At 44.2% G+C, this 27,317-nt stretch overlaps 1 protein-coding gene across 11 annotated transcripts in view; it reads left to right on the top strand.

Annotated features, from left to right (window-relative positions):
• Positions 1–26,540, top strand: part of MID1 (midline 1) — a 668,179-nt gene extending 641,639 nt beyond the window's left edge. For 9 of the 11 annotated variants that reach the window (XM_027096545.1, XM_027096544.1, XM_027096543.1 and 6 more), the window contains 3 exons: positions 11,300–11,461; positions 14,718–14,925; positions 22,433–26,540. In XM_027096545.1, coding sequence (XP_026952346.1) covers positions 11,300–11,461; positions 14,718–14,925; positions 22,433–22,781 — 719 coding nt within the window. In that variant the 3' untranslated portion in view covers positions 22,782–26,540. Of the gene's footprint in view, positions 1–11,299; positions 11,462–14,717; positions 15,139–22,432 lie in introns of those variants that run through there. The other 2 variants (XM_027096552.1, XM_027096553.1) reach the window with 2 other exon arrangements.
• The last annotated feature ends 777 nt before the right edge of the window (positions 26,541–27,317 follow it).

Genomic DNA, 27,317 nt, shown 5'->3' with positions numbered 1-27,317 from the left:
CAGGGGACATGGGTTCGTGCCCCGATGCAGGAAGATCCCACATGCCGCGGAGTGGCTGGGCCCGTGAGCCATGGCCGCTGAGCCTGCGCGTCCGGAGCCTGTGCTCCGCAACGGGAGAGGCCACAACAGTGAGAGGCCCACGTACTGCAAAAAAAAAAAAAAAAATTTAGATGAATGGTAACCGAGATGTAAACATTCTCAGATTATTTTTTTTCTTTTGTAATTCAATCTTTCTTTATTTTATATTGGAGGATAGCTGATTTACAATGCAGCGTTAGTTTCAGGCGTACAGCAAAGTGAATCAGTTATACATATACGTATATCCATTACTTTACAGATTCTTTTCTCATATAGGCTTTTAGAGAATAGTGACTAGAGTTCCCTGTGCTGTACAGCAGGTCCTTGTGGGTTATCTGTGGTATATATAGTAGTGTGTAGATGTTAATCCCAAACTCCTCATCTACCCGTCTCCTGACCTCTCCCCTTTGGTAACCACAAGTTTGTTTTTGAAGTCTGTGAGTCTGTTTCTGTTCTGTACGTAAGTTCATTGGTATCATTTTTTTTAGACTCCACATAGAAATGATATCATATGGTACTTGTCTTTCTCTTTGACTTGCTTCACTTAGTATGATAATCTCTAGGTCCATCCATGTTGCTGCAAGTGGCATTATTTCATTCTTCTTTTATGGTTGAGTACTGTTCCATTGTGTATATGTACCACATCTTCTTTATTCATTCCTCTGTTGATGGACATTTAGGTTTGCTTCCATGTCCGTGCTATTGTAAACAGTGCTGCACTGAACATTGGGGTGCACGTTTGTTTTCAAGTTATGATTTTCTCCTGATCTATGCCCAGGAGTGGGATGGCTGGGTCGTATGGTCGTTTTAGTTTTGGTTTTTTAAGGAACCGCCATACTGTTCTCTCTAGTGGCTGCACCAATTCACATTCCCACCAACAGTGCAGGAGGGTTCCCTTTTCTCCAACCCTCTCCAGCATTTGTTATTTGTAGATTTTTTGATGATGGCCATTCTGATCAGTGTGAGGTGACACCTCATTGTAGTTTTCACTTGCAATTCTCTAATGATTAGTGAGGTTGAGCATCTTTTCATGTGCTTTTGGGCCATAGATATTTTTTTTCTTAACTATTACGCAGAGTTGTAGTGATTGAGGGAGATCTGGATTTGAATCCCAGCTTTGGACCTCACTAGCTCTATAATTTGGGGCAAATTATTGAACATCCTCTGTTTCTTCATCTGTAAGAAGAGGTAATGTTTTAACCTCACATGGCTGAGACATTAAAAGTAAAGGTCTTAGCCCTGTGTTTGCCAGCGTTAGCACATAGCTCTTCAAAGTTACTGTTCCTACAAAAATATAGCCTAGACTCACCCGTCATTATATTTTTTGTCGTACCATAAAGGTCGGTCGTGCAATCTGCCCGGATTATCTACATAATGGCATTTTACACAGTCTTCTCGTGGAAGGCCTTCCTCGCATGTTGGTTGTTCTTCTGTCCCACCGTTTGAAAGGACTATCCTTTGCAGATGTTCTATTGAATGATAAGATCTAAGAGTACAAACGCTACTGGAAAGAAGGAGAAGGAATGCTCCAAAGCTGGCTGTAGCTCATGTGCCACTAGGCAGTCTTCTACTGTCCCTAGGTCACAGTTCCTGCACTTGTCATAATAAATTCTAGTTCATTGCCCTCAAGTGACTTTAGTGAAGGAGAATTCGATACTATCTATGGAGCTTTTTAATCTTGTAAAAAGACTCTCTCTAATCAAATTCATACACTCTTAATGACAGTTAATTTTTTATTTTTCGTTGTTACGAACGGGCTTACGACTACAGATGTTAACGAACTGCTTATGAGAAATAGCTGTGTATTCAATTTTACAGTTTTTTCCAGAACTACTTTTAATGCATCATTGCACATCTTCAGTTGGAGCCTTCCTTCTCCTAGCAGCCTGTTATTTTTATTCTTGGCAAAAGTCAAAAGATCCGTGTCTTCAAGCCTCCATGGCAAAGTAATTATCTGCATTTAATTTGTTTTAGTCATTTTGAAAACATTCATGAAAGTTATGAAACATATACTATGTGGATTGAGAAGAAGGAAAAGAATGTTCACTTACGTCCAATCTGTTCAAAGAAACAAAGGGTGTGAGAAGCTGGTGTGCAGCCTCTCTGAAGGGCGTCCGTGTTGCATAATGTTTTATACATAATGTTTTACTGTAAGATGACAGGCAGTTGCTCTGAAGTCCCAGACGTAACTCGGATCTTGTGAGGAGCGGCATCATGTAGGGAGATGCTTCTGACCCCTCGTCAATGAGAGAGAAAAAGTACAAAGTCACAAAACTCAGTTATTGTATTGTGAACTGATCATCTTCCAAGTTGCACTGTTGTTTGAATACTTCAAGCTGAATTGGAGAAGGTGAACGTTGGCACTCCCTCCAAGATGATTGGAAACGAATTGAGAGAAAAGTAGAGGTTTCAGTCAGGACAGTTATATGGATGTTTCGTAAAGTGATGAATGAATAAAACCTGGTCAACGGTCTCAGCACAGTGGGGTGGGTATCAAGGCGGAGAAGTCTGGCGCTTGGCACCATATGCAAGAAGTTAAGTGGTGCTGGCACTAGACCAACACTAGCAGTGCAATAATGGTGTGCGCTGAGGCATCCCACCAACTGCACCCCCGAAAGAGAACGGTCGATGTTGCTTTCTTGGCGTTTGTAATCAACCTCTCAGTTATGACCTTGGCCATGATAATAATATAAAGGTAAGCCTAAATAGTTAGCGTTAGCATTCATCAAAGCAGATTGTCCCAGGGTAAAGATAGCCAATCAAATTTTACTACTCCGTAAACATTTTGTTCTTTTAATATCCAAGTAAAATAATTAGTGACCTGTTTGCAAACTAATCAGGATGGCCAGCGTCCCTCTTTTGGTTTGGAAAAGTTTTCTGAAACATATTAAATCTTTTTCTGTTGGGTTAAGGCTTCGGATTGTGAGCCAAGTTGGAGTTTGCAGCGATTTCAGACATCTGCTCTATGATGTTGCTGAAAGCCTTCCGCCACCGCATTAAACCCAGCTTTGGGGTTGTACAGTGATGTAAAGTTTATTGAAACATTTTTACATTTGCTTTCTTTGACCACAATACTCATTTCGCTGTAACATATGCAATTAAATAGGAACAGTGTAAACACAGTGACATTGATAGGATTCTCATTTGATTATGCTGTTACTGTTTGCATTTGTGCCGGACTGCTGTTGACAAAGGTCTAGGAATATGAGTGGATTGCCCTAGGCAGTGGAAAAGCTCATCGTTTTGTTCTGTTTTTTAACTAATTTTTTATTGGAGTATAGTTGACTGACTTACAATGTCGTGTTAGTTTCAGGTGTACACAGCACAGTGATTCAGTTACACATACATATATTTTTTCAGATTCTTTTCCCTTATAGGTTATCACAGAATATTGAGTAGAGTTCCCTGTGCTATGTAGTAGGAGGTTGTTGAGTATCTGTTTGTTTCATATAGAATAGTGTGCACATGTTCATCCCAAACTCCTAATTTGTCCCTTCGCCTTTGGTAACTGTAAGTTTGTTTTCTGTGTCTGTTGCTTTATTACTAGTGTAATGCTCTTATTAAATATCTAAAGTGAGTTACACGCGCTGCCAGGGCTTCCGCTTTGGGACTAGAAGGGCCAGCTTCCGTGCAGCAGGAGTTCAGTCTCCAGCGTACTCGCTGGGATTTGGGCTTCAGGAGAATGTGGGGCTACGTCCGTGCTGACGGGACCTGGGTTTGCTCGGGATCTGCCCAGGGAGGCACTACTGGGAGGAAAAGTTCCCTGACCAGGGATCGAACCCGCGCCCCCTGCCGTAGAAGCACGGAGTCTTAACCACGGGACAGCCAGGCAATTAAGAAGAGGCTTCACTTGGGGGAGGTCAGTGACAAGGAGGGTAAGAAAAAGCATGCTTTAATGAGGCTGTAGATGAGAGGATTCAGCATGGGAGTGAGCACACCATACTGCACAGAGACCGTCAACGCCAGAGGGGATCCCAAAGTTGGCATGAGGCAGCAGAGAAACCCTGAGTCAAAGAAGCAGCTCACTGCAGTGAGCGGAGAATCTACAGCTTACAAGTGGGAGAAAAAGATGTCCGAGAGACACACAAGGCCCCTCGTCTGGATTTCGAGTGCTTAGAGGGGGACAAAGAGGAGAAGAGGGGAAAAACCATCCGGCCCGCTGTAGCTCCCCAAAGCACAGGCCCAGCCTGTGCTGGGGAAAGGGGAACAGGTGCGATGTGCATTGAGGTTGAAAGTAACGGGGAAGTTGTGAAATAATTATTGGATAAAGCAAGGGGGAAAACAGAAATTGGAAAAAAATTAAGTTTGGGGTTAAGCCTTGCTTGACAACATATATATCCCACCCACTCCATCCATACACACACGCCAAGCTCGTTTTAAAGACATTTGGATTTGGTGGGAAGATGGCAGAGTGGAAGGACGTGTGGTCACTCCCTCTTGCGAGAGCACCTGAATCACAACTACCTGCTGGACGGTCATCAACAGAAAGACACTGGAACTCACTGGAAAAGATACTCCACAGCCATAAGACACAGTAGAAGCTAGAGTGAGACAGTGGGAGGGCTGCAATCACAATAAAATCAAATCCCATGACCCCTGGGTGGGTGGCTCACAGACGACTGGAGAACAGTTATACCACAGAAGTCCACCCCCTGGAGTGAAGTTTCTGAGCCCCACGTCAGGTTTCCCAACCTAGGGGTCTGACAATGGGAGGAGGAATTCCCAGAGAATCGGACTTCAAAGGCTAGCTGTATTTGATTGCAGGACTGGGGGAAACAGAGACTCCACTCCTGGAGGGCACACACAAGGTAGTGTGCACGTCCGGACCCAGGGGGAGGGAGCAGTGACCCCATAGGAGACTGAACCAGACCTACCTGCTGGTGTTGGAGGGTCTCCTGCAGAGGCGGGGAGGGGCCGTGGCTCACCGCAGGGACCCTGGCAGCAGAGGTTCGGGGAAGTGCTCCTTGGCATGAGCCCTCCCAGAGTCCGCCCTTAGCCCCACCAAAGAGCCTGTGGCCTCCAGTGCTGGGTCACCTCAGGCCAAACAACGAACAGGGAGTGAACTCAGCCCCGCCCATCAGCAGACAAGCAGATTAAAGTTTTACTGCTCTCTGCCCACCACCAGTCCCTCCCATCAGGAAGCTTGCACAAGCCTCTTAGATAGCCTCATCCACCAGAGGGCAGACAGCAGAAGCAGGAAGAACTACAGTCCTGCAGCCTGTGGAACAAAAACCACATTCATAGAAAGATAGACAAGATGAAAAGGCAGAGGGCTATGTACCAGATGAAGGAACACGATAAAACCCCAGAAAAACAACCAAATGAAGTGGAGACAGGCAACCTTCCAGAAAAAGAATGGAGGCAAAGGTAGTGAAGATGCAAGAAATGTTTCACAAAGACCTAGAAGACTTAAAGAACAAACAAACAGAGATGAACAATACAATAACTGAAATGAAAACTACACTAGAAGGAATCAATAGCAGAATAACTGAGGCAGAAGAACGGATAAGTGACCTGGAAGACAGAATGGTGGAATTCACTGCTGTGGAACACACTGAAGAAATAAGAATGAAAAGAAATGAAGACAGCCTCAGAGACCTCCGGGACAACATCATACGCACCAACATTCCCATTAGAGGGGTCCCAGAAGGAGTAGAGAGAGAGAAGGGACCAGAGAAAATACGTGAAGAGATTAGAGTCACAAAACTTCCCTAACATGGGAAAGGAAATAGCCCCCCAAGTCCAGGAAGCGCAGAGAGTCCCAGGCAGGATAAACCCAACGAGAAACACGCCGAGACACATAGTAATCAAACTGGCAAAAATTAAAGACAAAGAAAAATTACTGAAAGCAGCAAGAGAAAAATGACAACATACAAGGGAACTCCCATAAGGTTAACAGCTGATTTCTCAGCAGAAACTCTGCAAGCCAGAAGGGAGTGGCATGATATGTTTAAAGTGATGAAAGAGAAGAACCTACAACCAAGATTACTCTACCGGGCAAGGATCTCATTCAGATTCAGTGGAGAAATCAAAAGCTTTAAAGACAAGCAAAAGCTAAGAGAATTCAGCACCACCAAACCAGCTTTACAATAAATGCTAAAGGAACTTCTCTAAGTGGGAAACACAACAGAAGAAAAGGACCTACAAAAACAAACCCATAACAATTAAGAAAATGGTAATAGAAACATACATATCAATAATTACCTTAAAAGTGAATGGATTAAATGCTCCAACCAAAAGACACAGGCTTGCTGAGTGGATACGAAAACAAGACCCATATTTATATATGCTGTCTACAAGAGACCCACTTCAGACCTAGGGACACATACGGCCTGAAAGTGAGGGGATGGAAAAAGATATTCCATGCAAATGGAAATCAAAAGAAAGCTGGAGTAGCAATGCTCATATCAGATAAAATAGACTTTAAAAGAAAGAATGTTACAAGAGACAAGAAAGGATACTACATAATGATCAAGGGATCAACCCAAGAAGATGTAACAATTATAAATATATATGCACCCAACACAGCACCTCAATACGTAAGGCAACTGCTAACAGCTATAAAAGAGGAAATCGACGGTAACATAGTGATAGTGGGGGACCCTTAACACCTCACACCAATGGACAGATCATCCAGACAGAAAATTAACAAGCAAACACAAGCTCTAAATGACACAATAGACCACCTAGATTTAATTGATATTTTTAGAACATTTCACCCAAAAGTGGCAGAATACACTTTATTCTGAAGTGCACATGGAACATTCTCCAGGACAGATCATACCTTGGGTTACAAATCAAGCCTTGGTAAATTTAAGAAAATTGAAATCATATCAAGCATCTTTTCCAACCACAACACTATGAGATTAGAAATAAATTACAGGGAAAAAAACCCATAAAAACCACAGACACATGGAGGGTAAACACTACGTTACTAAATAACCAAGAGATCACTGAAGAAATCAAAGAGAACAAGACAAGTCTGTCCACTCTCACCACTCTTATTCAACATAGTCCTGGAAGTTTTAGCCATAGCAATCAGAGAAGAAAAAGAAATAAAAAGAATCCAAATCAGAAAAGAAGAAGTAAAACTGTCACTGTTTGCAGGTGACATGATACTATACATAGACAGTCCTAAAGATGCCACCAGAAAACTACTAGAACTAATGAATGAATTTCGTACAGTTGCAGGATACAAAATTAATGCACAGAAATCTCTGGCATTCCTATACACCAGCAACGAAAGATCAGAAAGAGCAATTAAGGAAACAATCCCATTCGCCCCTGCAACAAAAAGAATTATAAACCTAGGAAGAAACCTACCAAAGGAGGTAAAAGACCTATACTCAGAAAACTATAGGACACTGATGAAAGAAAGCAAAGATGACACAAACAGATGGAGAGATACACCGTCTGCTCTTGGATTGGAAGAATCAATATTGTGAAAATGACTATACTTCCCAAAGCAATCTACAGATTCAGTGAAATCCCTGTCAAATTACCAATGGCTTTTTTTTTTTTTTTTTTTTTTTTTTTACAGAACTAGGACCAAAAAATCTTAAAATTTGTATGGAGACACCAAAGACTCCAAATAGCCAAAGCAATTTTGAGGGGAAAAAACGGAGCTCGAACAACCAGGCTCCCTGACTTCAGACTATACTACAGAGCTATAGTAATCAAGACAGTATGATACTGGCACAAAGACAGAAATATAGATCAATGCAACAGGAGGGAAAGCCCAGAGAGAAACCCACACACATATGGTCACCTTATCTTTGATAAAGGAGGCAAGAATATACAATGGAGAAAAGACAGTCTCTTCAATAAGTGGTGCTGGGAAAACTAGAGAGCTACATGTAAAAGAATGAAAGTAGAACACTTCCTAACACCATACACAAAGCAAACTCAAAAAGGATGTAAGACCTAAATATAAGACCAGACACTATCAAACTCGTAGAGGAAAGCATAGGCAGAACACTCTATGACATAAATCACAGCAAGATCCTTCTAGACCCACCTCCTAGAGAAATGGAAATAAAAACAAAAATAAACAAATGGGACCTACTGAAACTTTGGCACAGCAACGGGAACGACAACCCTCAGAATGGGAGAAAATATTTGCAGACGAATTAACGGACAAAGGATTCATCTCTAAAATATATATAAACAGCTCATTCAGCTCAGTGTCAAAAAAAATACAAACAACCCAATCAAAAAATGGGCAGAAGACCTACATAGACCTTATTCTCCGAAGAAGACACACAGATGGCCAGGAGGCACATGAAAAGCAGCTCAACGTCACTAATTATTAAAGAAATGCAAATCAAAACTCCAATGAGGTATCACCTCACACCAGTTAGAATGGGCTTCATCAGAAAATCTACAAACAACAAATGCTGGAGAGGGTGTGGCGAAAAGGGAACCCTCTTGCACTGTGGGTGGGAATGTAAATTGATACAGCCACTATGGAGAACAGTATAGAGGTTCCTCAAAAAACTAAAAATAGAATTACCATATGATCCAGCAATCCCACTACTGGGCATATACCCAGAGAAAACCATAATTCGAAAAGACACATGCACCCCAATGTTCACTGCAGCACTATTTACAATAGCCAGGTCCTGGAAGCAACCTAAATGCCCATGGACAGACGAATGGATAAAGAAGTTGTGGTACATATGTACAATGGAGTATTACTCAGCCATAAAAAGGAACAAAACTGAGTCATTTGCAGAGACGCGGATGGACCTAGAGACTGTCATACCGAGTGGAGCAAGTCAGAAAGAGAAAAACAAATATCATATATTAACGCTTACATGTGGCGTCTAGAAAAATGGTACAGGTGAACCAGTCCGCAGGGCAGAAATAGAGACAGAGGTGTAGAGAACCAACGTATGGACACCAAGAGGGGAAAGCACGGGAGGTGGTGGTGGGGGGGGGGTGGAATGAATCGGGAGATTGGGATTGACGTGGATACACTAATACGTATGAAATAGATAACTATTCAGAACCTGCTGTATAAAAAAATAAAATTCAAAAAAATACTAATAATAAAGTGAGTTCCAGGCTTCTTGGGGCCCACAGCTGGTTGCGGCACTGTCTGGAAGCGTTGAGCTTGTCACTGCTGTGTTCAAGGAAAAGGGAAGGTGAGAAAGTATCAAAAGAGATATGTAATTGGGAGAGGCCCATGTTACTAAGCCATTTGTGGATGTTCACCTGGGTCTAATACAAGTGAAAACTGGTCGGAGAATTAGGGGGAAATTGGGGCTGGGGGGATGGTGCCTTAGTTGCTCTGTTATGTCTCCGAAAACAAGCGCACCACACTCAACCCCTTCTGTGAGTCTCACGTCATTTCCTTGCTTTACGGCGGCTCTGTCAACTCTTGCAGTCCTCCTGGTTTAAATGTTTACAGATGGAAGTGAAAAGAGGTGAGAGAAAATTCACAGGATTTTTCATGTATATGACTATATATACGTGTGCTTATTTTAAGACTCACTGATGTGCACCTGCAAATACCGTGCACCCAAGATACAAATCGTAGGAGGTGAATTTTCACAATTAACAAAATATTTTCACGTTCGTCTCAACCGTGAGACTACCGTGAACAATGTTGACCTGAAAAGTCGGAGACGGTATTTAGTAGGATTCAGAAACAGCTGTCATGGGGCCGTGAACATCTTGAAATGCTGTGCAGGTATTTGTGGGTTAGTAGGGATATGCGTTTGTGAGTTTCTTTCTACAGAAATGTTTTATTAGAGTCTCAAAGAGGTAAGAGCAAAGAAAGATGAAGGGACGTGCTTCTTGGGCGTATGGTTAAGGTGTAAGTTGCCTCAAAAGAACTAACCCTTTGACTTGCAAATCCCCTGAAAGGGAAGGAGGGGAGGCAAGTTGAGCGCCCCTCAGGAAGTGGAGGGGCCCAAGCCCTCTGCCGAGAGTTGGTGAAGGAAATTCACCAGAGTCCGGAAACGCCACGACAGCCCGGTCACCAGGGGGCTGGGAAAAGGTTCGATTAGCGCGGAGATTGATGGGCGGAGAGGAGAGTCGGGCCCAGTACCAAAGAAATGTTTTCAGCATCGCCCAGCTGAAAAACAAGACGGCTTCCTCTTTCCTACATGTTCTTCCAAAGCCTCCTACATCCGCAGCCTGCCCCTCAGACCACATCCTGCAGGATGCAGCCGGGGTGCAGCCCTGCTCTTTGGAACCAGCCATGCTAGGGATGCAGCTGGTCACAATCCCTACTGATGCTTTGCTCAGAGCCACCCCGGGCCCTGAGCTGCCCTCAGGTGCTGCCACTCCAGGGTTCTCTTAGGGACACATGTCCTGACTCGCTGAAGTACGCCCAGGGGAGTACTGGGTCACGGACAACCCCAATGAGCGTTCTCTTTGGTCCCCTGTCAGAAGTTGCCCTGGTGCTGGCCAGTCTCTGCTGGCCTCACTCCCAAATCGGCTGGGCAGTCGATGAGAGGAGGAGATTATCGGGCACGTCCTCCCTGTGGCAGTGGCACGAGGGGGCAACAAACCCTCAAGGCCTTGTAATGCCTCCTCTGGCCACTGGCACGTTACCGTTTCAGCCTCATTCTAGTGGCCAAAGCAGGTCACGTGGCCAAATCCAAAGCTACGAGGTAAGAGAATTATACCCCGTGTCTTTAGAAGGAGCAACTGCAAAGTCACCTAGACGTGGATCCAGGGCAGGGTGAAGAAGGAGAGGCAAGAAACGCAACCTACTACATCTGCGTTAGTGAAGTCAGCTTCTCATACGTGACCCAGGTCTCTCCCTCACCTCCTGTGAGTCTCAAAATGGATGAGATCAAACACTGAACGGTCATCATCGTGAGAACTGGGGGAGGGATCCGTGGTTACTTGCTTGCTTTTCGTCCCACGGCACCTAGTAACACATCGTGCACCTAGACGGTGCTTAAGATCCTGGACGGAACAATCCTCGCTGCTCCTAGCCGCACTGAACGGGATTTGCAATATAATCACCTTAGTCGGTCTTTCCACTTAGAGCACACAGCAGGAACATATAATAATAACTACAGGTTGCCCTCCTAGTTATAGGCAGGAGACGGAGCCCTTGAGATGACTGGTGGCCTCCCTGAGAAGTGACAAAGCTCTCCACTTGCGGTTCAAATAACCGAAAACCCTGCGACCTTAACATTATGCAGATCTACCCCATGCTTGCACCAAAGAACCAACCCATCACGTCTGCTTGGCTTTGCAGGTCTGTGTAACTCGGCCGATAGCTGGATGATCGTGCCCAACATCAAGCAGAACCACTACACCGTCCACGGTCTGCAGAGCGGCACCAAGTACATCTTCATCGTCAAGGCCATCAACCAGGCGGGCAGCCGCAGCAGCGAGCCTGGGAAGTTGAAGACAAACAGTACGTGCCGCCAGCTCAGCAGAGCTGTCGTGTCTCATCTGCTCTCCTTTCAGCTGCCTCTAGCGCCCCTTCTTTTCCTTTTCTCGGTCGCGGGTATCGCTGACAGCCTCAGAAAGCAAGCAAAGAGCCAGTGTGCGATCGTGGGTTTTGCATCAGATTCCTCTCGGTTCCAAGCCTGACACAGAGTCGGGGCGCTGTAACTGGCAGACAGTATTCTTTTCCATAGCGGAATAGCAAATTACTAACTCTTTCTTCAGGAATTCTCTTACTCCAGATAGCTGTCCAGGCCCGTGGTTCGCACTCAGAGGTGATTCTGGTCCCCCGAGGGACACTGAGCCACGTCTGGAGTCATTTTTGGTTGTCACAGCTGGGATGGATGTTACTGGTGTCTAGTGGTTAGAGGCCAGGGATGACGGGAAACGTCCCACAATCCTCAGGATGGCCCCTACAACACAGGGCGGGCCAGGCGGTACGTGCATCTTGTAACACTGTCATCTCCCCCTGTCTCTGCCCACCTGTGTTTTATTTTATGCTCATCTTTCTTTACATCTTTCTGAGCTAGAAATATTATGCTGTACAATATGGTATTTCTCTGCATAAGACCTCCCAAGAGAAAGTCACTTGGAGTGTGTCAGTATCGCAGCGCGTTCTAGGGTTGCCAGCCAACAGCAACTACTTTTTAAGAGGAACCCTCATTTAAGCCAAATCCTTGATTTCAGTAGTCAAGTAACTTTATCCCAGGTATACGTGTTTAAGATACGTAACTCTTAAACATAAGCTAATTTCTCCTCTCCGTGTTTCTGCTGGTAAAGAAGAAAACGTCCTCAGAGAGTAACTAAGAAAAAAAATGAATATATACCTATACTGAGGTTAATTCTATAGAGTAGATCTAAGAGACATCTTGTTTGTAATTCACCGGTTTTACCAAACATAATGTATTCATTTCATATAGACAGGTAATGTCATCTTCTATGTCTAGACATGCAATCATTGACCAGATGTTATTAACTTACGTACAAGAGGTCAGTAAACTTTTTCTGTAATGTGCCAAATAGTAACTATTTGGGGCTGTGCAGGTCAGATGGTCTTGGTCACAGGTATTCAACTCTGTCGTGCAAAAAGCACGGCATGGCCGTGCTTCGTCAAAACTTTATTGACACAGGCAGTGGGCTGAATCTGGCCTGCGGGCTATAGTTTGTTAAACTCTTAGGTGTACAAGTCCTACAGTGCATTGAATTGTTTAGCCAAGTCAATGATTAATTTGTTCCCTGCGCTCATTTGCCCTCATCAAAGCGAAAGCCTTGAACCTAGACAGAGTAGGTCATAGTTTCCTTGAGAAACACATCCGAGGCGCAAGTGGAATTTGTTCCGAGAAGGCAGGGGGTTGGGCCTGACATCAGACGGCATGACCCCGCTCCATGCACGTGTCGGTGAAGCCGGGAGCTGAAGCAAACACGATGTAGTTCACCGTTAGAAGGCCAGTCTGTTCGGTGGCTGTAACGTTCTGGTCTTCCTCACTGCAAGAAGGGCAAGCAGATCACGGCCTTCATGGTCAATGATGGGTGCGCGCCTTTATGGAACGCCTTCCTAATCCGCCCATTAGGGTCCAATGATTTTTACGCACGTTCTATCTTCCACCTTTTTTTTTCCCTTTTTTTCCAATTTTATTGAAGTATAGTTGATTTACAATGTTGGGTTAATTTCTGCCGTACAGCAAAGCGATTCAGTTATATACATTCTTTCTCATGTCCTTTTCTATTATGGTTTTTCACACCATAAGCCAAACTATCTTCAGACTCTTCTTGTCTTAGTTCATACTTTATCCCTCATAGCTGCTGGTGTGATCATTCCTGAGGACAGGTTTGTTGTTTTTTTTCAAACAAGCCAAGGCAAAATTTAAACTACACATGGAATCCAGCTTTGAGAATACCCACTGCCTGCTGGGCACTTGAGGATTTTCTCAGCTCCCCTTTAAGCTTTTCTCTGATATGAACAGAAATCTAAAATGGGTCAGCAAAGTACAGCCCGTGGGCCAGATTCAGCTGCCTGTTTTTGTAAAGAAACTTTTACTGGCACGGAGCCACGCCCATCTGTTTACCTACGTCTCTGGCTGTCTCCGTGCGAGGACAGTAGTGTTCAACAGCCCCAGAAGAAAACACATGGCCAACGTAGCTGAAAATATTTCCTATCTGGCCTCTTGCAGAAAAAGTGTGCTGGTCCCCGAGCTAAAAGAAAGGATTTTAGAAGTGCTGATGTCATGTCTGTATCCAAGCAGCGACTAGAAATCCTTTGGCCCACCTGCATGCGATGTCACACACACTGCTCCAGGCTCGCTGCCTCAGTTTCTCAGCCACCGTGTATTGCCACAGTCAGATTTACCAGACTTTTTCCTGTGATTGTCTGAGACCCGTGCACTGCGCGGAAGCAGCCTCCCAGCTGCCAGTGGCTGTGGAGTTTGAACATCATGGTGTTTGCATCACGTTGTACCTCATTTCCTGCCTTTTAAGTGCCTTGTACCGACGTCGTGTTGAATGACAGGGTGGCCTCCACACCAATGGTGAATTCTCAAAGAAGTAACAGTTAACAACAAGATGTTCAGGTGCGATTCTCCCAAGATTTTATAATGGTTCAATTTTCAAAACACAAATGTGAAAGAGAGAGGACCTTCTTATATATACAAATGAACTCACGAGGCAAAACCCAGGTGTCACCATCACGCTGTTTGCCTGATCTTGTGGGCTGAAAAACAGACAACTTTATAGTCACTATAAGCTCGTGAGAGGATTGCTTTAATTTGGAATAATCTCAAAGTAACATAAGCCTGTAGATTATTCTGTACGTGAAAACCTGCAGTCTTGACTTGTTTGGTTCCTGGTCTGCAGTCTATTGAGCGTGAACCCATTTTAAGCTGATTGAACATGGGAACGGTTGAAAATGAAGCCTTCATTTTCTCCTCCCTTCCCGGATGCTGTTCAGCCAGTATGTACCTGTGCCGCGGGTGTACAGCTGGGATTCCCCCAGGATAGCTTACACCACATGTTCTGGTGGATCCTCGCCCGAGCTGTTGTCGAATCGTGAGCGTAGCACCCCTGCATCCGCATCTTAGAACTGACTGACTGCGAGCCCATGATGGCAGGGACGTGCTTGTTACCATTTTCCGGTACTTTTTAAAGCTGATTCTGAAAATACGTTCATGCTCGTGTTAAAATCAACAGTTCTTTTCATCTTCCGCTTTCTGTTTTGTAACCGTTTCCAGGCCAGCCATTTAAACTGGACCCCAAATCTGCACATCGCAAGCTAAAGGTGTCCCACGATAACTTGACAGTAGAACGTGATGAGTCATCCTCCAAAAAGAGCCACACGCCTGAACGCTTCACCAGCCAAGGCAGCTATGGCGTAGCTGGAAACGTGTTCATTGACAGTGGCCGGCATTACTGGGAAGTGGTCATAAGCGGAAGCACATGGTAGGCAATTTTATCTAAATATATTCTTTCACGTTCTCCTCCATCCCAGATTATTACAAGGTATTGAACATAGCTCCCTGCGCCACACAGCAGGACCTTGTCCCCCATCTCTTTGACACATAGTAGTTTGTGTCTGCTAATCCCAAACTCTTCATTTATCCCTCTCCCCTTTCCACTTTGGTAACCGAAAGTTTGTTTTCTACGTCTGTGAGTCTGTTTCTGTTTTGTCAATAAATTCTTTTCTATCATATTTTAGATTCCATACATAAGTGATATCATATGATATTTGTCTTTGTTTGACTTGCTTCACTTTAGTATGATAATCTCTAGGTCTGTCCGTGTTGCTGCAAATGGCATTATTTCATTCTTTTTTATGGCTGAGTAGTATTCTGGTGTGTGTGGATACACACACACACACCGCATCTGCTTTATCCATTCATCTGTTGATGGATGTTGTCCTACAACTATAAAAAGGCACATCTCATTCTGGACTTCGTCAGAGCATCAACACATACCAGGGTCCATCTTGAATAATGATATGCAGAAAATCTTGATCAGTCAGCTGTTGCTACAGTAATGCTGCATAACAAACACCCCAAAATTCAGTGACTTCAACCAACAATAACTTACTATTGCTCACCGACACCCACATCTGTGGGTTAGCTGCTCAAGGCTAATCTTAACTGGGCCTTGCTTTAAGCTGGAGGTTGGATCTAGGTCTGTTCTATGGGTTTCTTCATCCTCTTTGGACATGTGGGCTACCCAGGCCACGTCCTTCTCAAGGAGCCCAAGAGCGCAAGCCCAACTCTGCAAGCACATTTCAAAGCACTGCTTGCATCATGTCTGCTAACTTCTTATTGGCCAAAGCCAGTCACGTGGCCAAGCCCAAGGCTAGTGGTGCAGGGAAGTATATTTTCTTCACGTGGAGTTGAGAGGAGGGAGTGGAAATATACCAAGCGATCATCTAGTCTACCATTCGGCCAATAAGAAAAAGTACTCGTTTTAACGCCATCCATTTTTTATTTACAGCAAGAATTGAGCCCTGGTCCCAGGGAGAGCTAGCTAGTATGCTAACACTGCTCTTTCATGCCTTAAAGCATGGGTCAGCAGACTACAGCCCTTGGGCCAAACCCAGCCCACTGTCTGTTTTTGTAAATAAACTATTTATGGGAACACAGCCAGGCTCGTCCTTTTCCACAGTGTCTGTGGCTGCCTTTGAGCCACACAGCAGAGTTGAGGAAGTAGAACAGAATCCTGTGGTCCATGGAGCCAAAATGATTAGCTCTCTGGCCCTTTACAGAGTAAGTTCTCCAATTCCTACTCTAAACTCCTGCTCTTCATCACTTAAACTAATTTCTGTCGCCTCGTACGTTTTGTGATTCTAGACTGGGCCCATCAGTACAAATAGCTGAGAGCTATTTGGGGGCTGGGGGTGAAGCAGTGATCCTTGGCCAGGACTCATTTCAGAGGGCCCCTTAGATCCAGCCCAGTGCTTTGAGCCCACTGAGTTCTCTGAGCCTAAGGGGTGGAGGGCAGGGCAGTCTACGTGGGAATTAGTTAACCCTACCAAGTTCACCTTACAAAGCTGACCTTGCCTACTCCACAGCCATAAACTGCACCTCTCACCCTGGCCATCTGTCTCACAGATGCCCACTTAACGAGCTCCCTTTCTGAGCAATTATGGTTTTTATTTAGCCAGCCCTTATCTAGCACAGCTATGTGCCAGGCACTGGTCTAAGCATTTAACGAATGGTCACTCATTCATTCATCCTAACAGCCCCACAAAGGTAGGTGCTAATATCCCATTTTACAGACGAGATGACCGAGGCCCAAGGGCACAAAGCTCATAGTGACAGAGTTGGGGAGTCTGTAATCAGGGTACAAGCTGTTAACCAAGGGTCCACAAACGTTGTCTGTAAAGGGCCAGAGAGCCAGTATCTCTAGGTTTGCAGGCCAGATGATTTTTATCTCAACTGCTCACCTCTACTGTGGTGGTGGGAAAGCAGCCATAGACCACACATCCATGCATGGGTGTGGCTGGGTGCCAATACAACTTCATTTATGAAAACAAGCAGAGGGCCATATTTGGCCCATGGGTTGTAGTTTGCTAACCCCCGCTCTTAACCACCATGCTGTATTTTTGAAACATTATAATTACGCTTTAGGCAGGAGGCATAATCCTCCCAGACTTCAGACAATACTTCTACAAAGCTACAGTAATCAAAACAGCATGGTATTGGCACAAAAACAGACATATGGATCAATGGAACAGAATAGAGAACCCCAAGATTAACCCACACACCTACGGTCAATTAATCTTCGACAAAGGAGGCAAGAATATACAACGGGAAAAAGGCGGTCTCTTCAGCAAGTGGTGTTGGCAAAGTTGGACAGCCACATGTAAATCGATGATGAAGTTCGAACACACCCTCTCACCATACACAAAAATAAACTCAAACATAAGGCATGACACCCTAAAACTCCTAGAAGAGAACATAGGCAAAACGTTCTCTGACACAAATCGTACCAATGGTTTCTTAGGTCAATCTACCAAAGCAATAGGAATCCAAAGCAGTAGAAATAAAAGCAAAAATAAACAAATGGGACCTAATCAAACTTACAAGCTTTTGCACAGCAAAGGAAACCATAAACAAAACAAAAAGATGACCTACGGATGGGGAGAAAATATTCACAAACGATGCGACCGACAAGGGCTTAATTTTCAAAATATACAAACAGCTCATACAACTCAACAACAAAAAAAACACACAACCCAATCAAAAAATGGGCAAAAGACCTAAACAGACTTTTCCCAAAGAAGACATGCAGACGGCCAAGAGGCACATGAAAAGATGCTCAACATCGCTAATTATTAGAGAAACGCAAATCAAAACTACAATGAGGTACCACCTCACACCGGTCAGACTGGCCATCATCAAAAAGTCTACAAATAACAAATCGTGGAGCGGGTGTGGAGAAAAGGCAACCCTCCTACACCATGGGTGGGAATGTAAACTGGTGCAGCCACTATGGAGAACAGTACGGAAGTTCCTCCAAAAACTAAAAATAGAATTACCATATGATCCAGCAATCCCACTCCTGGGCATACACCCAGACAAAACTCTAATTCGAAAAGATACACGCACCCCGGTGTTCACAACAGCACTACTTACAACAGCCAAGACATGGAAGCAGCCTAAATGTACATGGACAGAGGAATGGATAAAGAAGATGTGGTACCTATATACAATGGAATACTACTCAGCCATAAAAAAGAACGAAATAACGCCATTTGCCGCAACATGGTTGGACCTCGAGATGAACATACTAAGTGAAGTAAGTCAGAAAAAGAAAGACAAATACCATGTGGTATCACTTATATGTGGAATCTGAAATATGACACAAATGAAACTCTCTAAGAAGCAGAAACAGACTCACGTAGAGAACAGACTTGTGGTTGCCAAGCAGGGGCGGGGTAGGGATGGATTGGGAGTTTGGGACTAGCAGACGCAAACCAATACATATAGAATGGATAAACAACAAGGTCCTACTGTAGAGCACAATGAACTGTATTCACTCTCCTGTAATAATTAGTCATAAAAAAGAACGAAATAATGCCATTTGCAGCCACATGGATGGACCTGGAGATTATCATAATAAGTGAAGCAAGTCAAACAAAGACAAATATCATATGATATCACTCATGTGTGGAATCTTAAAAAAATGATACAAATGAACTTACAAAACAGAAATAGAGTCACAGATGTAGAAAACAAACTTATGGATACAGGGTGGGGGGAGGAAAAGATTGGGATTGACAGATACACACTACTATATAAAACAGATAACTAGTAAGGACCTGCTGTATATAGCACAGGGAACTCTACTCAATACTCTGTAATGACCTATATGGGAAAAGAATCTAAAAAAGAGTGGATATATGTATATGTGTAACCGATTCACTTTGCTGTACACCTGAAACTAACGCAACACTGTAAATCAGCTATGCCTCAAGGAAAATTTTAAAAATATGTATCCTGTAATAAACCATAAAGGAAATGAAAAAAAATACGCTTTAGGGCTAACTGCGGTGTACTTAACGACTGATAGTTTAATCTGTGCCTAAAAGAAAAAAACTGCCGAACTTGAAGATGATGAGTGTTATAACAGTGTTACTTTTGAGATCAGGATACTAAAACACTTCTTATTTATTAAAAAAAAAACCCCAAAAAACCAACTTTCAATTCAAATCTTTGCAGACAGTGCAGTGTGTCTAAGTCCTTTCCAGTGTTGGTACAAGTCGTGCAAAATCCAGTAAGTCAAATCATAAACTTGGGTGTCTTACTTCTCCCAACAACGGTCCCTATATTAGCCAAGCAAGTAGGTTTCTTTTCTCTTGCCACCCACACGGTTCTCTTTGCCCAGAACATTCCTGTTCCAACATCCCGCTGGAGGGTGGAGGACAAATCCTTCCCCCACTCTGGGCCAGACTGGCATTTATAGTTTGTAGCTGCACTGGGACAAGATAAAAGCCCAAAGGAAAATACAGTGAATTTTTGCAGGTGCAAAAGAGCAAATATTTCCAGTTAATTAACGGGCTCTGTTAAGCTGGGATGGAATCCAGTGTCTAAATAATTACAATCCCATTAATAATTACTTATGATAAATGATCCCTGATCATTATGATCTCATTGCCATTGATGAATGGTGTGGGGAATTCCACCAGACCACTTCACTTATACAAACATAGATTAGCACTACCTTGGAAACACCAGATGTCAAAACCAACTCACGAGGAGGGGAAAAGGTTCTCAAATTAATCGCCAGGCTTTCGGATCTTTACAAACTTGTGTCCATTGCAGAAAATTCTCAGAAAGTAGTTGAACATTTCCTGGGAGGAAAGGGTGACGCTTACAACCAAATGCCTGTAATACCTTGATTTGCAACAGCTAATGACACAGATATTTTCTCGTGACATATAGTCCTGACTTGAAATTAACATGTACGTTATGATCCGTGCCCTGGGGCATGTTAACACTGCCGAGAAACATAATTCTTATACTTTCTGAATTCTCCGAGTCTCACCGCGCACCTTAATGGAACACTGCCTTCTGCCTGCACCTTTCAAGCTCGGTGGAAAGATGTACATAGTTTTACAGATTAACGATAATATAATGGGGGTTTCCTTTGCTTAATGGACTCTACACGGAGTTATTTTCTTACTCTAAGGCTGTTAACGTGCTCTTGGTGTTTCAGGAAATGGTGCTAATGTGGGTTCACGCAAAGATTACTGGGCCCCGGGTTAAGCGAGTCTGGACTTTGCCCCTCTTTTTTTTTTTTTTTTTTTTGCGGTACGCGGGCCTCTCACTGTTGTGGCCTCTCCCGTTGCGGAGCACAGGCTCCGGACGCGCAGGCTCAGTGGCCATGGTTCACGGGCCCAGCCGCTCCGCGGCACGTGGGATCCTCCCGGACCGGGGCACAAACCCACGTCCCCTGCGTCGGCAGGCGGACTCTCAACCACTGCGCCACCAGGGAAGCCCCTGCCCCTCATTTTAACCTCTTGGTTTCCCCCTTGCTACATGAAGTCAGTCATACCTGCCACAGCTGCTTCGTAGGGGGTTCAGTTAAGGTTCATATGGAAAAGAAACGTCAAAGTTCTTTAACAAAAAATGAAAACAGTGTGTAGCAACAAGAAGGAACCAGTACAGACATGCAGCTCTGTTGTGATGCAAAGGCAAGTGCTACATTATCTGAAAAGGGAAATGGCAGCTGTTAGGGTTCTGAGAACAACGGAAGTCATTCTAGGTACACCAAGGAGGAAGAGAGCCAGAGGCTTCCAGGGGCCCTGGAAGGGCTGGGAGCGCAGGTCAGGGAGCCCACTGCTCCAGTCCATGAAGCTGGAAAGCTACCCACAGCCCAGAGACAACTTATACCCAGGAGTTTGCCTGGAAGCTTCCACAGACCTCACCTCTGCTGTCTACTGTCTGGAAAACAGTGTTTCCCCTCCTGTTAGAACTTCTGGATCTTGTGCAAGGGTGTCAGTGGCTGAATCTGATGCAGACTCTTATTGGAAGGAGGACTCTGGGAAATGCAGCCCCAGAATTGTCCCTGCAGAGCAGGGATTGACGAGGGAAGAGAAGAGGCCGGTTTGACGGCACACAGGCTGGTACCCTGGGCTGAACAGATGACCAAGTCCATCCTCTTTTAATTCAGTCATGGTGGGTTCTCTTATTGTAGTTAACATCCAGCACATGATTTTCGAAAGAATGTCTTTTTTTTTTAATCAAAGACCAATGAAGTTTTTCTCTCTGCAGTGGGTAAGGTACCATATGTCAATATCCAGCTAGACTAGTTTCTCCTGTAAGGATGGAATTCTGAATCACTCACTATTTATTGAGGATGATGGGGTTTGCTTATCTCAATAACTATGAAATACTACAAATATTATGGAGGCAAACTTCAGCAGGGTGAAAACAGATTCAGCAGCTTAGAACACTGTAGAAAGAATTCTTAACTTTTTTTTTTGAGCAGTGAGGACATTTAGAATAAGGAGAATGCCCACCTTCTCAGAGACAGTCAGATTTTTTAAAAGTATAGTAGGAAATAAAACCAAAGGGGCTCTTCTGGTGAGGAAAGGCATTAGAGGGTGTTATGTAAGTTTGTGGCCTTTTGAATCATTCTACGTTCAAAGTCTGATTCTGGTAGTTATTAGTCGTGTGTCACTGGGCAAAACTAATAACAATTAGTGGATATTATATGCCAGGCCTTGTGCCTGGGGTTGTACACGTATTCTTTCCTGAACTCCTCAAAATAACCCTGAGACACAGTGACGGTCCCTGTGTTACAGATGAGAAAACTGAGGCTGGGAGATGACAAAGAACTTATCCCCCTAAATGAAAATCATTCTCCATGCTTGCCTTTTGAAATCATGGAAAATGACAGACAAGGCGTCAGGTGAAAAATTCAAAGAAGGTCAAAAGGAGAAGTCTAGAGTTGTGCTGTCCAATTTGGGAGCTCTTTAAATAGTTTCATTTCATTAAAATTGAATAAATTTCCAGTTCAGTTCCTCACTCACACCAGCCACAGTTCAAGTGCCCAGTAGCCACGTTGCAGCTCGTGGCTACCATACTGAACAGAGCAGAACATGTCCATCATTGCAGAAAGTTCTACGGGACGGCACTGGTCTAGAGAATTCGTCGCGTGGGTCTTCGTGAACGTAAAAAAAAAAAAAAAAAAGACAGCAAAACCCAAAGTTCCAATTCTCTTGTAACGTCTGAACTGAAAACGGGAATGTGGGGCAATACAGTGGCCCCTTTCTGCCCACTCTATGTTCGGAAGGGAAAAAGATGAGGAACGTGGGTCCAGGGTTCATGCCAGCTTTCACTGAAGAATGAACAGGGATGACAAGAGGATCCCGTTTTCCTGACCCCTGAGGACCGCAGAGAGGATTTCACGCGTGTGTGCAACATGGCTCATGGTTTTTGTCGTTGCTGTTTTGTGTCTGCAGGTATGCCATTGGCCTCGCTTACAAATCAGCCCCGAAGCATGAGTGGATTGGCAAGAACTCTGCTTCATGGGCGCTGTGCCGCTGCCACAATACCTGGGTGGTGAGACACAACAGCAAGGAGATCCCCATCGAGCCAGCCCCCCACCTCCGGCGCGTCGGCATCCTGCTGGATTACGATAACGGCTCCATCGCGTTCTACGATGCCTTGAACTCCATCCACCTCTACACTTTCGACATCACATTCTCGCAGCCTGTGTGCCCCACCTTCACTGTGTGGAACAAATGTCTGACCATCATAACCGGCCTTCCCATCCCAGACCATCTAGACTGCACCGAGCAGCTGCCGTGAGCACGTGGCAGCGCGGAGCTGTCTTCCGGGGAATGAAAAGGGTGGTGGCCACCATTTCGGGGACACAGAAAACAGAGGCTTCCAGAATGTGATTAAATCTCACCAAAAAGTATCCAGAAATCAGCTAAGATAGGACTCCAAACGGGCGATTCCTCCCTTTCACTGTGTTTTGTATCAAGTACAGGCTTTAATAATTTCTTCACCTTTTTTTTTGTATTTACAGGAAAATTTATAGATTATTTATAAAAGGAATATAACCAGGATTACAACTCTTAGGAATTCTCTGGTTTTGCACATTAGGAGGCCCGTAAGTGTACCAGCTCTTGACCACCTTTATTTCAGCACAGTGTCTGGGCTCAAGAAAAACGTTTTGTGTGCTTATCTACCCTTCTCACATCCTATGTCCTACGGATCCCATGGGAGGTCCTGTCACCCCAACACTGCATAACAGTATGCAACTATTTTCAAAATAAAAAATAGTTTTGAATCTAGTAGGGAAGTAAACAGGGAAGTAAAAAATAGTTTTGAATCTACTCTGGTTTATCTTGAAGTGTTCTAACTGCGATGTCAGAAAAATTTATTGGGTCGTGTAGGATGGAGAGAGGAAGAGGGAGAATGGAAAGACGACTCGGGAGCTTGGAATCTGCCATAGTGAAATCTGTAATTACCCTCCGATGGCTGGTGGGATCATGCTGGAAAGAAAGGTTCTGAAACCTTCGGCCACGTATTGCCCTGTTTTTCCCAGGATTAAGGATGCTGGGAGAACATGAAGAATGAGATTGCAGTTGAAAAAAGTCGCCTTGAGTCCTACTGATTATTCAAAAATTCAGGCTGATTTGCGTTTCCTCGGAAGTGGGATTCTGTGACGTGATAGAAATCTATTTCCTTTTAATAGTTTCTTTAGGCCTGTGAAATTTCTTCACTATGTTTAATAGCTGTCCTGTGTCCCCCCTCCCCCGAATAAGTTTTGTCTCTGGGGCTGAGGAAATAAACATTTTCTGTCACAAATGGCAACACCACTTTGGATCGATTTTGCTCTCCAGGACATCAACACGTGGTCCCAGCTGCCACTACCACATCCAACTGTAAGTCACCCGAAAAACACTTAATATATGTGAGTTGGTAATGACAAGGGACATTGCATAAAGTACTGTTCTCCAGCATACGTGCCTCAAAAGTTATTATAAACAGACTTTTATTAAACACATCTTGAAAGATGTAGAAGTCCCTCTATATTCTAGTGTAGTTTACCATAGAGTTATAAGAAAAAGCAAAAAAAAAAATCAAACTCACTGTTCCCACTCCGGAACCTGCTAGTAGAACCTGGCAACGCCGTGTCAGATGGGATGCTTGGGGTGCTGACCTGACACGCTGGAGCGGTCCGTGAATTAAGACTTTTTTAAGCCGTCCTTGGACTTGCGCCAGGAATCTGGCATTGGTTCTACCTTGACGAAGGGCGTGACATCTATCAACCATTTCATTTGCTAAAATATTTATCTGGGCTACGGGGTTGGCCGTTTTGACTGAACAGACTGGGGGATTTAGACACTGTTTTTACTGATTTTGTTTTTGAGCAAATCAACCAACTGTTTCTTTGAAATTCGTCCATAGACCCACTGTTTCAGCATCGTGTTATGTGATGACGAGTCTGGACTTCACGGGTGGCTTGCCCGGTGCTCCGGCCTCTCCACTGGCAGGTGCGCTCCTTTTTCTTAACAGATAGATTCTATATATTTACTATATTATTTATACCCAGATGAATATTTTGTTAGCGACTTAGGACAATTTCACATCTAAAAGATGGACGCCTCAATGGAAAAAAACCATTAATCATTCTCTGGAAACTTAACGGGATTTTTTTCTTCTTACGATATAAAAACAGTGCATTGGCCTTGCCTGAATAAACCAAAAGGGTTGGCTTAGTGATTTTTACGTACTTTTTTGGTAGCTGAATAATGGATATTTTCATGCACTTTGTACACTAACAGGTTTTAAATAAAAGGGTCTAAAACTCAGCTTCTGAGGTTCTTAAAATCATGGTCTCCAGGTACAATACATGCTCCAGTTTGCCTTATGATGTTAATCTAAAGCATTTACGAGGACAGTATTTCCATGAATTATAATGCTTTTCAATATGAAGAAGTTACTACTCCAGCTTTCACTGAAAGCCATTTAGGTTGTGTTCTGGTTATTTTTATATGGACAAGAGGGATTGTGTATCATTTTGTTGTGGAAGTCTCACTCTTTGCTAACTTAAGAACATTGTGGATAATAGCAATAGACTATTTCCATGTTGTCATATTTACAGGAAAATATGTATATGATGAAAGGCCACAGTGTTTACTTTCATTACTGTAACGATGTAGAAAGATTTCCATGTGGATTTTCTTTGAAAGCCAGAAAAATATACGCTATAAACATTTGCTGCAGTACAATTCTTTAAACGGATTGGGGGCGCGGCCTTTTGTTTCTGAGGTTCTTACTTCACAGGAGGCACCACGATATAGGGGAGAAAGAGCTGGCAATGCCAATCACGTTAATACACAAAAGTGATGCAGCGGCAGCCAAGGCTACCAGGTCCGACGTCACGGGTGTGTGAACAGTGCTGGGACCATCTTGAAGTGCTTAATAATGTTTGGACAAGGGGGCCTGCATTTTCATTTTGCTCTGGGCCTTGCAAATTATGTAGCCAGTCCTCATAACAGAACTCAGAAACATGGTACCTCTCTCTTTTCTGCTGGATACAAATGAAGAACCCTGGATCCCATGTCACAAGTGTCTGGCCATAAATTCAAGTAGGAATCTAGATGGATGAAGATGAGAGTGGGCTTGGGTGAAGGTTTTCTTTCCAGCTTTCAAAGAAAATGACTTCAAAAACTGACTGCCCGTAGTGATGAGAGCTTCTGCTGGAGAAGAGGCAAAGGCCTGAGGACAAAGGCATTTTATCATGGTACTGAGATCTAGAGACTTCCTGAGGAACCGAACCAGCGCCCCCCAGTGGACGCGGCATTCCATTTCGGCTCCGGGCACAGATGCAGGGCCTGCAGAGAGACCCACATGTCTGGGAGCATACACGTGCTTTCGGTGTTGGGAACCTGATGATCTGGTTTAAAAAGGATACAGAGACGGTAATGGGGGCGGGAGAATGTTTCTAAAATAGCGCTTCTGAACCAAGGGGCGATATGGTAATGCCTGGAGTCGTCTTTGGTTGGCCCAACTTGGGGGAAGTGCTACTGGCATCTAGTGGGTGGAGACCAGGGCTGCTGCTTCAGAGGCTGTGCTACTACGCTTTGTAGGATGCTACGACAAAGAATTATCCGGCCCAAAATATCAGTCGTGCCGCAGATGAGAAACTCTTATTTTGGTTTGGTTTTTAAAATCAGAGCCCTCACAAATTTTTTTTTTTTTTTTTACTTTTCCTGTAATTGATTCAATGCCTGGTATATCAGAAAGAAAAAAGAAAGGGGGCACCAAAACCTTCACTGCAGTGGCTCCTTCCCTTTAAAAAAAATATTTACAAAATTGCTTGGAAAATCTGAAAAGCAATCCCAAGCCTGTGTAGATAGAAATCCACTGACAAGTGTCACAAAGATTTGGATGTGATTTGCTTAGCTTGGAAATGAAAGGTCTCTGTACACTGCCTCTTGCACCCGAACGAATTCAATCCCTGGTACTTGAGTCACGCTGCCAGGCCCTCAGCCCAGACTCTCCATTGCTGTTGCTTTCTGGTTGAAAATAAAATCATTTTTGTGGTTCCCACACCCTCTGTCTCTGCCTGTCTCTGTTGCCTTTTTTGCCAGCGTGTGTGTTCACATTCACGATTTCCACAAATACTGATTCAACTTCTGCTAATTTTTATACTCCTTCGCAACATAGCCATTTTCTTTTATGCTTGAAACTTTCCTGCCTCCACCAATCCGGCCTCTAATCAAAATACAGTTACTTTACAAGACACAAAATAGTCCCCAGAGAATGTAAAGACGCAGTAAGAGAAAACCTGTACAGGAGCAGAGACTGGAGGAAGAATGGCTTGGTTCCGGGCTTCCGGATGGGGTGGAGAGGAAGACAAGCACGATTTGAGCAGACGGGTGGTGGTCTTTACAGCATGGTCTGGGACCATCCCAGCAGCTGGTCCATAAATCTATCGCCAGCCCCCTCCCCAGGCTAATAGGACTTGACTTTCATTAGAGATGCGAGCCTTTCTGACCTAAGTCAGCGCTCTGCAGACTGCGGTCATGGGTCTGCGGCGTGAGTGGCACCTGCACGCTTGTTACACGTGCCAGCTCTCTGGCACGTGTAACCCCAGACCTACTGGGCAGAATCTGCGGGGCTGGGACCCAGCGATCAGAGTTCCAACCAGCCCTCCGGGGGATGCTGATACTAGCAGACAGTGTGTGAAACGCCGCTCTAGAGGGCGTTCTCCAGGCTCGTATCCCATATAAACACGCACTTATAGCCTGAAGTGTCTTTTCAAGGTCATGTGCTTTAGACGCAGCACGATGTAACGCAGTGACTCTTAACCTGGCTGAGCAGGAA

Source organism: Aethalodelphis obliquidens, unplaced genomic scaffold (genome assembly GCF_003676395.1).
Source record: "Aethalodelphis obliquidens isolate GAN/ISIS:26980383/991018 unplaced genomic scaffold, ASM367639v1 scaffold104, whole genome shotgun sequence".
In the NCBI taxonomy this organism is placed as follows: domain Eukaryota; kingdom Metazoa; phylum Chordata; class Mammalia; order Artiodactyla; family Delphinidae; genus Aethalodelphis; species Aethalodelphis obliquidens.
The sequence above is the reverse complement of the archived record's forward strand: the minus strand, read 5'-3'. Positions and strand labels throughout refer to the sequence as shown.